The sequence below is a fragment of the Vulpes vulpes genome, chromosome 16, assembly GCF_048418805.1.
Source record: "Vulpes vulpes isolate BD-2025 chromosome 16, VulVul3, whole genome shotgun sequence".
Classification (NCBI taxonomy): Eukaryota; Metazoa; Chordata; class Mammalia; order Carnivora; family Canidae; genus Vulpes; species Vulpes vulpes.
Window position 1 is genome coordinate 30,677,610 of NC_132795.1, and position 11,859 is coordinate 30,689,468.

Below are 11,859 nucleotides of genomic sequence, written 5' to 3' on the forward strand. Positions count from 1 at the left end.
CAAGGGATGATCCCAATCTTTTGGTATTGGTTCAGACCCGATTTGTGACCCAGTATGTGGTCTATTCTGGAGAAAGTTCCATGTGCACTTGAGAAGAATGTGTATTCCGTTGAGTTTGGATGTAAAATTCTGTAGATACCTGTGAAATCCATCTGGTCCAGTGTATCATTTAAAGCTCTCGTTTCTTTGGATATGTTGTGCTTAGAAGACCTATCTAGTATAGAAAGAGCTAGATTGAAGTCACCAAGTATAAGTGTATTATTATCTAAGTATTTCTTCAGTTTGGTTATTAATTGGTTTAAATATTTGGCAGCTCCCACATTCGGGGCATATATATTGAGGATTGTTAAGTCCTCTTGTTGGATAGATCCTTTAAGTATGATATAGTGTCCCTCTTCATCTCTCACTACATTCTTCGGGGTAAATTTTAGTTTATCTGATATATGGATGGCTACCCCTGCTTTCTTTTGAGGACCATTTGAATGGTAAATGGTTCTCCAACCTTTTATTTTCAGGCTGTAGGTGTCCTTCTGTCTCAAATGAGTCTCTTGTAGACAGCAAATAGATGGGTCCTGCTTTTTTATCCAGTCTGAAACCCTGCGCCTTTTGATGGGGTCATTCATTTCTTTTAGGATAAAGGAGAAAATCCTCATATGGCTGTTAAAGGCCCTGTATGATCAGCTCTTACTTTTCCATTTCTCCAAACTTTTCCTATTTGGACCATAATCACAATCATAACTGTATCATTATTTGTTTACTCCTTTTTCACTTTTCTTTTAAAAATATCTTCCCCCTTAAAATGTAAATTCTTTGAGACTAGTGTCCAAGTCTGTTCTGTTGATCCCTGAATCATAGAAATCTAGGACAATATCTGGTGTGCAAAAAATTGTCAATAAGTATGTGTTGAATGAATGAATCAGTTAATTAATAACTTCTTTCGGCACATAAAAATAGGTCATCCTTCAGGGCTCCACCTCTGGGCAATTCTCCCAAGTCAAGCATTCTTAAGAATCCTTATTATAAGGATTAGACTCAGCTATATTATATTTCATATTATTCCTTTTCTATCATTTATTTACTCGTGAATAAAATTCAACTATATGCCAAACACAAAGTTAATAGAAGTAAAAGTACAGCAAGATACAGAGAGTGAAAAAGATCCAAAAGGGAGTAGGAAACTATTCTTTAATGTTTTGGAACAAGTATTTACTAGTTTGAGTATCGGTTGTGCTGGGATATCTTTCTGAGATTCGGAAGATGACGGCCGTGTCTACTGCTGGAAAGGAGGTGGGTCTGCCCAGTTTTTTGCTGTGTGTCATGACATTTGGACTATGATGCTTTTTCAGTCTGCACCCGCCCTGTAGCATTGGAGAGGCTGCTGAGAGCCCATTTTTGTTGTGAGGACACCAACCCTTTTAGGAAAGCATCGTCACTCTGGTTACTGTCTTGGCCTTGGCTGTCGTCTCTTGCAGATTTTTGGTTCTGCTCAAGCCCTAGTCTAATAATGTCAGGAATGTGAGTGTATTTCTGTGAAGCCAATTATTTCCTCATGCCAGAGGCGGTGTAAGTTTGTAATTCAAGAAAGAGTAGAAGATGGCCAGTACTAGTGGTGGATTCAACTCCACATTGGCCTTACTCCGTAGCTGCTACCGCGTTCCTTCATTAGGTAATCCCGAGCAGGAGATGGCATGGACATGTCACATGACTGTGATTCAGCGTCTTCACGGAGCGTGCACCACTGCACTATTGAAAGTAAGTGAACGGCCAGGGTGGCCACGATGGGTGGGAGAGTTCAGGGCATACGTACTTCACTAAAAATGACCATATGCCCATAATGTGAGCACTGCCGGGAATTCCAGGATTTGGTTGTTATTTGTACACTGTTCTCTCCTTCCCAGAGATATACCAGAACCCCAGTGCTAACCTGGTACTAGGGAGCTAGCAGATGGCAGATGTGAGAAATATCTAGAGTCACACATTGAGCCAAGATTTTATTTATTTTAATTACTAAATCTTCTGCACACAGGAAATCAGCACAGTTTGCTTCTGATATATGCAGCCTCGTGCTTTCAGCACAGTGCTAATGTCTTGTTATATTAAGAATATTTACTGAGAAGAAGTGGGCTCTCTTGGGCTTCCATAAACATTGTGGGTTTTTGTAGGTCGAACAAAATCCGCAGCAGCAAAGTCCTGCAAATTCCTGGGCAGAAATCTAAGGCACCGCTCGAACTGCTTACTTTTTTTTTCTTGGCAGACGGTGTTTCCGTTCAACCACACGCTGATCCTGCCCAGGCCTCTGCTTTAAATGCTGCTTTATTAAAAATCTTGATTTAAACCTGCTTTAAACTGTTAGAAGGTTTTCTGGGAGGCAAGTGAAGGGACTATCATGTGAAAACTTTTTAAAAGCATTTTCCAGAATCACCAGTTAATACTCGGCAACCCAGGAAAGGCCAGGATCCCTAAAGTCCGCAGCGGTGGAGCCAGTCCCCATGCCCACTGTGCCCTCCAGATAACGCTCCGGGCCTGGAGCCTGTGGCCCAGCCCCTGTGAGTGGGGGCGAGCCGGACACTTGCCCCGGCCTGGGGTGCAGCCACCTCAGGCTGCTGGTGGCACCTGCTGGGGCCTGGCTGACAGCGCGGCCTGCAGGGCGCACCCCACTGGCCCAGGCCCAGGGCGCACCCCCCTCACTCCCCAGGACAAGCCACGGCCTGCTTGTGGTCCTTGCTGTCCTTGCTTCTGTACGTGGCCCAGTGTCTGTTGTGGTGACATCTCCAGGGGGAGAACCCTGCTCGCAGTTTGGCCCTGGAGCCACTGCCACAAATCTTCTCTTTCTTTCTTCTGGGGCACTCGTGCCAGAAAGGCTCAGGATAAAAGGTGTTTTTAGGATTGAGTGTGGGTTATTGTCCCTCTTTGCTCAAGGAATGGGAATGTGGAAGAGAGGAAGCGCTGAGGGAGGCCCTAAGTGCTGTAGGCCCCGAGTTGCTCACAGTGGCAGGAAGCTCCGAGGGGGTGCTCCAGGGTGAGGGTTCTCCAGGGTAGGGGTGCTCCACGGTAGGGCCGCTCCAGGGTGGGGGCGCTCAGGGTAGGGGTGCTCCAGGGTAGGGGCGCTCCAGGGTGGGGGCGCTCCAGGGTGGGGCGCTCCAGGGTGGGGGCGCCCAGGCTAGGGGTGCTCCAGGGTAGGGACCCTCCAGGGTAGGGGTGCTCCAGGGCAGGGGCGCCCCAGGGTTGAGGGGAAAGAGGAAGACTAGTCCAGGGGCAGAACATGGAGAGAGAAGGAAGACCTGCAAGCTCACCCAAGCCTCTGGGTGTCCTGGAGAAGACCTTCCCTGTGAGGACACGGCACCTGCACGGGGGGCAGCTATGAGGGGGCAGGGCCAGCTGCGGCTCAAAGGCTGGGTGTCGGGGGGAAGGAGGGTTGAGGGGCAACCGGGAAGGCCATCAGCGGCCTTGCAGTGGTTGCAGGACACGGGGACTCAGCACAGTGCTCAGGCGGGAGGGGACCCATATCCCGGGCTACAAAGGAGGCCCTGACCCAACCAGGGTCTGCACCAAGGTCAGTATTTAGAATGAAATGGGAATCACAACCAGCGACCGTGATTTATGTTCGCTGTGACACAAACACAGGAGGAAAGCTTCAGGCTTCAGGTCCCATCAGCCTCATGGCAAATCCGGCTCTGGGCACAAGGATGTAAGTGCCCTGAAGCAAGTGCGGATTGTATGGCCGGGGGTGTCCCAGGGGAGCTACGGGGGACACAACGCATCCTCCACATGACAGCTTCGAGACGTTCACATGTGCTCGGGGCAGCTCCAACTGCAGATTTTTTAAAAATAAAATTTAAAGAAGACCATGCATATGGAGGTGTTTTAAAAACTTGTAAAGTTCTCCTGCAATGCTAGGTATTTATTTTCTTTACTTTCTGAAAAATCCATTATATCTTAGCCATTCATCAAATTGATCTAGGACTTCAATGAGTCTGTTTATTTTCACCCCACACAAGCTCCTTAGAATTTTGTTTTACAGTTACTGTGAAGTATTATCTCTCATTTTTCCTAAAACGTTGTTCTCTCAGCTACCATGATTCCTTTTTGAGAAAACAATATTATTTCAGTCCCCATTTAAGAATGGTTTATGAGGGCAGCCCGGGGGTGCTGAGTGGCTTAGCGTGGCCTTCGGCCCAGGGCGTGACCCCGGGGTCCCAGGTTTGAGTCCTGCGTCGGGCTCCTGCATGGAGCCTGCTTCTCCCTCCACCTGGCTCTCTGCCTCTCTCTCTGGGTCTCTCATGAATAAATAAATAAAATCTTTATAAAAAAATGGTTTACGCTTTCATCATCTCTCCAGACTAAAGTTCTAATCTTTGCTTTCATCTTCTTTCATTAAGTCCTTAATTCCTTTGTTAATTTACCATTCTCAATTTTGTGCTTTCTCAAGACTAATTGTTGTATTTTTTTCAAGGTTTCTGGCCAGAACGGGAATGAATATGGAATGGAAAGAAGAGTTTATAAGTCACTTGTGTGTGTGTATGCGCAGGTGGGTGTGTACTTTCTGATCCTTTTGCTACTTAAGTGTCTCATTTGGCTAATTGTTGGCAATGATGGGCTGACTTGTTTTCAGTTTGGTTTCTCCTATAGGGTTCCCTTCGGTAGTAGTTAGTTGTGATCTGGGAGAAATTTGATCAGGGTAACCCAGGATGCAGATGAAGTCTGGGGCAGTGAGCGAGGGCACTCCAAGCACCAGGGACAGTGGATGGAGAAAACAGATGGAAATTAAGAAGCGGGGTGCGACCGACGGAGGCACCTGAGAGACCACGGGTCACGGACTGGGGAGCACCAGGTGCCTGAGAAGATAAGAGGTTCTGATCCTGGACGACAAGCAGGAAGTTAGGGCACCCGGCTGGTACAATGGAGGCGGAGCTGGACCTTGTAATTAGACCAAAGGTTTTCATTTCATGAGTGGCCAGTGTGGGACGGAGGCAGAGATCAAATAGACCAAATAATCAAATAGAACTTGTGTGGGAGAGATTAGAGAAGTAGTTCCCAGCCCTGTCTTCTTACGACGATCACCTCAACACTTAAAAAAAAAAAAAAAAAGATTTTATTTTGTCTTTGAGAGAGGGAGTGTGAGCTGGGGGGAGAGGGAGAAGTGGAGAGGATATGAAGCCGGCTCCACGCTGAGCGCGGAGTCCCAGCTGGGGCACGAGGGCCCGTCGTGTGACCACGACCTGAGCTGAAGCCCAAAGTAGGCTGCTTACTGGGCTGAGGCACCCGGGCGCCCCGACTTTGACAGTTTTACATGCCAATGCCCTGGGGACATAAGCCAATTGAATTAAAATCTGCAAGTAGACCTAGGCATTGGCAGGTTTTGAAAAATTATCAAATGGTTCAGGCATGCATTCAGAATTGAGAACTATGCCCTAGAGCCCTGGTTCTAAACTGGAGAAGTTTTTATAATCCTGCTGGTGCAGGTGGTCTTACTCCTTACCAATTAAGTTAGACATTTGGGAGTAAGATCCAGGCATCAAAATGATCATCAAAATGATCCAGGCATCAAAATCCCCTGGGTGGTTCCAATGCACAACTAAATTTAGGAACTGTTGGGTTAGAGGGATCATATCCTGTGACCTGCTGTGCATTAGGGATACAGTGAAATTTTGTTGTGTGGTAGGCCCAGTATATTAAAATCACACTTGCAGCCTTGAAGTTGCAGGCAAAGAAAAGAATCCAGATGCTGCAGTTTGTCTTTGTTCTGAAGCTTCAGTACACCCTTCTACTTTATTGTTTTTTTTTAAGATTTTATTTATTTATTCATGAGAGACACACACAGAGAGAGAGAGAGAGAGAGGCAGAGACACAGGCAGAAGGAGAAGCAGGCTCCATGCAGGGAGCCCGACACGGGACTTGATCCCGGGACCCCAGGATCACGCCCTGGGCTGAAGGCAGGTGCTCAACCGCTGAGCCACCCAGGGATCCCCCACCCTTCTACTTTAATGGAATTAGAATAGCAAAATTTTGAAAACTAGAAGAGACCTCCGGGAAGGAGTAATGCAGCACTTCCTCTTTTATATGAGAAATAAGAGACCCAGAAAGGAAAGTAAAATTGTTTGTGATCACTTGGGCGATCACTTAATGACAGAGAGGTGTCCTCTGACTTAAATATTTTTCAATCTTCTTCTTCCACAATGCTGGCCACTTAGCTCCGAAGTGCTAAATGCTGGAAGGGATAGGATTTAATTTATAAAATCTAGAAAGTAGAGGAACAGGATTGATGTGAACCTGTCCACAAAACTCTAGAACATGAGGAGTAAAAGCTATTCTTGAAGCATAAAAAAAATATTTTTAAACAAGTTAGATTTAAAAAACCTAATCCCCAATATGGCATTTATAACGTTACTGGCTATGAGACTGCTTCAAGCCATAGAGACAGTCACAGGATAGCCATCCGTTTGTTTAGGGAGACTAGAACCTGGGGGGGCTTTAAACCTGGAAGCCCAAATACTTGGGTTTCCTAAGGTCATCTGCTAACTGTAAAAGGAAGTTGTGCAGTCAGTACCTAGACCCTCAATCATGAGGCTTTCATGTGTTTTCGTATCTTCTGAGTTGGGTAGTCCAATTCCTGAACTAATCCAACTTTGCAGAAATCAGAGCAAAAGCAGATCTCTGGGGGATAAAGATAACTGCATCTGATTATATTCTGTTTGCTAAATGTGCACCCTCCCTTGTGCATATGTGGACTTAAATCCCAGTATACAATCTTTGCAAAAAACATAGCGGCCATCCCCACCCTCCCCTCAAGCGATATCTTTTGGTTGGTGCTACGTGTACAGCTTTCCTGGCCAGGATCTTTGCCAGTGGCCATGGCTGGAACATGCTGATCAAGCCTAAAAGGGACTTGAAGAAGGGAAAATGAGTACATTAGGTCACAGAATTGGGATTCAGAAAGGTCTCTGTGCACGGCAGTGAATGGCCAGAATCTAAGATACGATTCGGTGGGAAGAGAAGACCGCAAGCACCTGTACTTGGACCCAGAACTCGGTACAGGAGGGGGGAGTACTCTCCCTTACAGCACATGAAGGGTCGTTATTGAGGAGGGTGCCTAAGCTTAAAGCCCATAGATCATCATGCTCTTTAGGGGCTTGGTCATGCCCCAGAAATTGCCTGTTGCCTTCATTAAATGCTCGAAATAGGAAAACCCAGATTAGACCTAAAGGTTTTAATGGGAAAAAAAAAATAAAAGGAAACTACAAATAGATTTTATCTCCACATGAGAAAGAAATTTCTCAGTTAAAGCCATCCAAAGATGGGATGAGCTATCCTGGGAGGCTTCAACTTTCTGAAACATTTGGCAAGGATAGCATGGAGGGGATTGAAGCAACAGATGGATGGTTGAAATGGGTCATTATGTCTCTTCAAAACAAACAACCGTGTGCATGGGGAGAATCCCTGAATGCAAGTCACCTGGAGGCTGGTGGGGCAGGAGACCTCGGTGCCTGGGGGGCTCAGGGGTTGAGCATCTGCCTTCGGCTCCAGGAGTGACTTTAAAGAAAAAGTCTTTGGGCTTTCTTTAGAGAAAGAAAATAAAATGTGAGGGTATAGTAGCTCTGAGCATGGACTGTGAAGTTAGGCTGATCAAATCTCACTTCTGCCTCCATATTTACTAGTCATTTACTATGACTTTGGAGAAGTTATATAGCCACTCTGTGTTTCTTTCTTTTTAAAAAAGATTTTATTTATTTATTCATGAGAGACACAGAGTGTGAGAGGCGGAGACCCAGGCAGAGGGAGAAGCAGGCCCCATGCAGGGAGCCTGACACGGGACTCAAACCCAGGACCCCGGGGTCACACCCTGGGCCGAAGGCAGATGCTTAATCACTGAGCGCCCCCTGCATCCCCACTCTGTTTCTTTTCCTATCTAAAAATGAAAATAACAACAGTACCTCCGTGTAGGTTGGAGAATCAAATAAATACAAAAGTCCTGTAAAGAATTTAAAATGGTGATAAAAAATGTTAGCTACATTATTATTGTTATTTCTAGTTACTGAAGATACTTGAATTTTTTATAAACTGTCATTTATTTACTTATTTATTTATTTTTTAAACTGTCATTTATTCGCCGTGTGATGTAGGGGAAATTCCTACCTCTCTGGCTTCAGGTTTTGTGCCTGTAAAATAGTGACCACATTTCTATTATAGACAAAGACAGGATCTCATGTTATATTGTCCTTAAGAGTTGAAGGAGTCAAAGTACCTGAAAGGCCTACTAAGGTAGCAGAGCACAACAATAATTTTACAAATTTGTGTTTGTCTCAGAACATTAATTCTTGATTTGGAAGCAATGCTTTAGATTAGGTTTTGAAATCACCAGCAAAGTGTACTCGTAGTCGGTCATCAACCCTTGTTAGAGCCTCACCTGTGTGTCGAGCCGGCGTCTCCAGAGCTCAACCCAGAACTTTAAATAAGGAATGTCTGACAGATTTTTTTTTTTGGTGGGGGGGAGGATCTGTACATTTTTTATATATATAAATTTATTTTTTATTGGTGTTCAATTTGTCAACATATAGAATAACACCTTTTAAACACTTCACAGCACTTCCTGACCCGGCTCCCATCCGCAGCTGGCGTTCCCAGGCGCGGGGAGGAACTCGGCCTCCACAGCAGTCGGAATCCTCGAGGCTCCCTAACACCACTGACTCTTCACGTCTGGAATGTTTTTGCAAAGGGAGTGCCTGTTGCAGAATTGGCCAGGGAGGTTCATCAAGCTTTATAGTCTATTTATAAAGCGGTTGTTTTTGTCTTAAAGTGAGGCCTGGTATATATGTATTTATGTGTAAGAATGCCTAATCTTTAATTAATAATTGATGAAGCCTCATATGAAAGGTAATGGGGTTTTGCTTTTAAATTTAGCTTCAAATGCTAAATTAGCAGTGGAGGAAACATGCATCAGGATAGTCTCATTATTTTAGATTCTACTACTCTGAGGTTTGTGTTAATTGACTGGACCAATGTGTACCTCCACTCAGTCATCTTCTTTATAGCAGAAATTAATAGCATTCCCAAACATTTGAGGTTTTAAAAGAACAGCTCTTAAGCTCTGTAAGTACTTTATAAGCAACTACTGAAATGCTCATTATAAATTACTCTTATCTGTTCATCACATCTTTTCTTGAGAGGAATTAGAGTCTCAAGAAGCTGACAAAACCAACTTTCACCTCTGAGTTCTTGGCATTCTTTGAAAAAATGATTTTATCAGGTTTTTATCTTCAGCCCAGTCTTCTGGTTTTTGCCTTTTTTTTTTTTTTTTTAATCTCCTTCCTCACTAGCCATGTTCTGCTTGGCTGCTCTTTTAATTTATTGCCCATGCAGAGTATATGACAGCTAGTTTACACTGATTTGCAGATGTCAGATTTTCCTCAGGCAGTTTAGGTTCTTTTGGAGTGTCACAGAGATCTGCTTTCTATTTCTTGGGTTAAAAGTAAAATCATCAAGAAGGAAATAGCCCCTCTTATGACTTTCCTTCATTACTAGGAAACCTCTCTGGGACCCCTCCCGGTCACACCAGGGGCTATATAAGGAAGAACTTCATCATCCTGAACCCCATCCCCTCTCTCTCCGCCCACAAGCTCCCTGAACCTCTGCTTCCTCCAGTGTCTATACCATTCCTCCTCAGAAGGGCTCCACAGTTTTAAATTTTGCTCTTTGAACTTTTTCTTTCCCAAAGGGAACAAACTGTTTTGAGACTATTCCTCATCTTGTATTCAAGAACAAGGAGCTATGACTTCAGTCAAACTCTTAGATACAAACTTTTCTCAATGGCGAAGCAATTTGAATTTGGGATTAAAGTCCAGTCTTTGGAAAACTATAAATTCAGAAAGAATGAGTCCCTCCCCTTCTCTTGCTCCCCTGGAGTCCCATATGGACTCTAGTGTTCCCCGAGAGCTGTCGGCCACAGCAGATCACATCCCCAGCCTTCCTGTGTGCTGGGGGGCTGCCCTGGCCTCCCCCACCTCCCATCCCAGCTCCACATGTGGGAGATCTTCAAGGCCTTTTCCTTTATGACTCAGCCCAGCCTGTCTTCCCCTGGAACAGTCCTGTATGTGGACTTCACCATGCTGTCTAGGTGCTCCACTCACCACCACCTCCTTCATATTCTTACAGGTGAGATGGAGGAGGAGGAGATGGACAGCATCACCAAGTTGCCTGCGAACTGCTCTGTGCTGAGGAGCTCCATGCGCTCGCTGTCCCCTTTCCGGAGGCACAGCTGGGGTCCTGGGAAGAACGCGGCCGGTGATGCTGAAATGAACCAGCGCAGTTCATTGCGAGTTCTTGGGGATGTTGTCAGGAGACCCCCCATTCATAGGAGAAGTATGAGCTGGTGTCCCTCTGGTGTGCAATACTCTGCTGCCCTGAGTGTTGACTTTAATTACAGAAGTTTCAGCCTAGAAGGCTTGACAGGAGGAGCTGGTGTCAGAAACAAGCCATCTTCATCCCTAGATGTAAACTCCATAAACACCAAAGAACTCAGACACCCTTTCAATGGTGAAGAAAGGGGTGACTCTTTGGTGTCACTTTCAGAAGAGGATCTGGAATCAGGCCAGAGAGAACATAGGATGCTTGATCAGCAGGCATGTCACAGATCTAAACAACAGGGATTCAATTACTGTACATCAGCCATTTCTTCCCCATTAACAAAATCCATCTCATTAATGACAATCAGCCATCCAGGGTTGGACCATTCTCGGCCTTTCCACAGCACCAGTGCCAATCTGACTGAGAGCATAACAGAAGAGACCTATAGTTTCCTGCCACAAAGCCCCTTTAAGAAAGATTTTGAAGGGAAGAGTGGAACAAAAGTCAGTCGTACATTCAGCTATATCAAGAATAAAATGTCCAGCAGTAAGAAGAGCAGAGAAAAGGAAAAACAGAAAGAGAAATGTTGCTTCATGCAGGGGCACTTGGCTGGCTCAGTTGGTGGAGCACTTGACTCTTGATCTTGAGGTTGTTGAATTTAGGCCCCTGTTCGGTGTAGAGATATCCTATAAATAAAATATTTTTTTTAATTTTATTTATTTTATTTGAGAGAGAAAGAGAGAGGGTGGCCAACTCCTTGCTGAGTGCAGAGCCCAACTTGGAGCTCAGTCTCAAGACCCTCAGATGGTGACCTGAGCCCAAACCAAGAGTTGGACACTTAACTGACTGAGCCATCCCAGTGCCCCACAAAAAAAAAAAAAAAAAAAAAAAAAAAAAAAAAAAACTTAAAATACATAAAAATAAATAAATAAATAAATAAATAAAGCCATCTTGCTTCCTGCAGAATCTGTTTACCTGATTGATTTATCCTTCACCCCCATGTGAGCTCCTCTGGAGCAGAGAGCATTTCTGGAGTACTGCATCTAGTATAGTGCATGCCTAGACATAACATGTCCTCAATATAAATCTGTAGCATAAGTAAGTTTGTGGCATAACTGAATTATAAGCATCGACCATTCTATAAAAAATAAACAGAATTAGTGAATTTCTAGAAATTATAAATTTAGAGAGGTCATTGTTAGGCAATGGCATTGAAATAAAAGGGAAAGTTAAGATTATTTCAAGTAAGGGCAACATACAGTAAAATTCTATTTAACAATTATATATGTCAATAAATAGACATTTAGAAATTTTTTTTAAGATTTTATTTATTTATTTGTGAGAGACACAGAGAGAAAGAGAGAGAGGCAGAGACACAGGCAGAGGGGGAAGCAGGCTCCATGCTGGAGCCCGATGCAGAACTCGATCCCGGGACCCCAGGTCATGCCCTGGGCCAAGGGCAGGTGCCAAACTGCTGAGTGACCCAGGGATCCCCCACGTTTAGAATTAATACAAAAC

General features: G+C 44.6%; 1 protein-coding gene across 3 annotated transcripts in view; it reads left to right on the forward strand.

Moving 5' to 3' along the window:
* The window catches only part of LOC112922837 (A-kinase anchor protein 13-like), a 42,960-nt gene extending 31,656 nt beyond the window's left edge, over positions 1 to 11,304 (forward strand). The window contains exons 1-3 of one of the 3 annotated variants that reach the window (XM_072742556.1): positions 1,370 to 1,752; positions 4,454 to 4,528; positions 8,582 to 11,304. In XM_072742556.1, the coding sequence (XP_072598657.1) occupies positions 1,594 to 1,752; positions 4,454 to 4,528; positions 8,582 to 8,761 (414 nt within the window). In that variant the 5' untranslated portion in view covers positions 1,370 to 1,593 and the 3' untranslated portion in view covers positions 8,762 to 11,304. Of the gene's footprint in view, positions 1 to 1,369; positions 1,753 to 4,453; positions 4,529 to 8,581 lie in introns of those variants that run through there. The other 2 variants (XM_072742554.1, XM_072742555.1) reach the window with 2 other exon arrangements.
* The last annotated feature ends 555 nt before the right edge of the window (positions 11,305 to 11,859 follow it).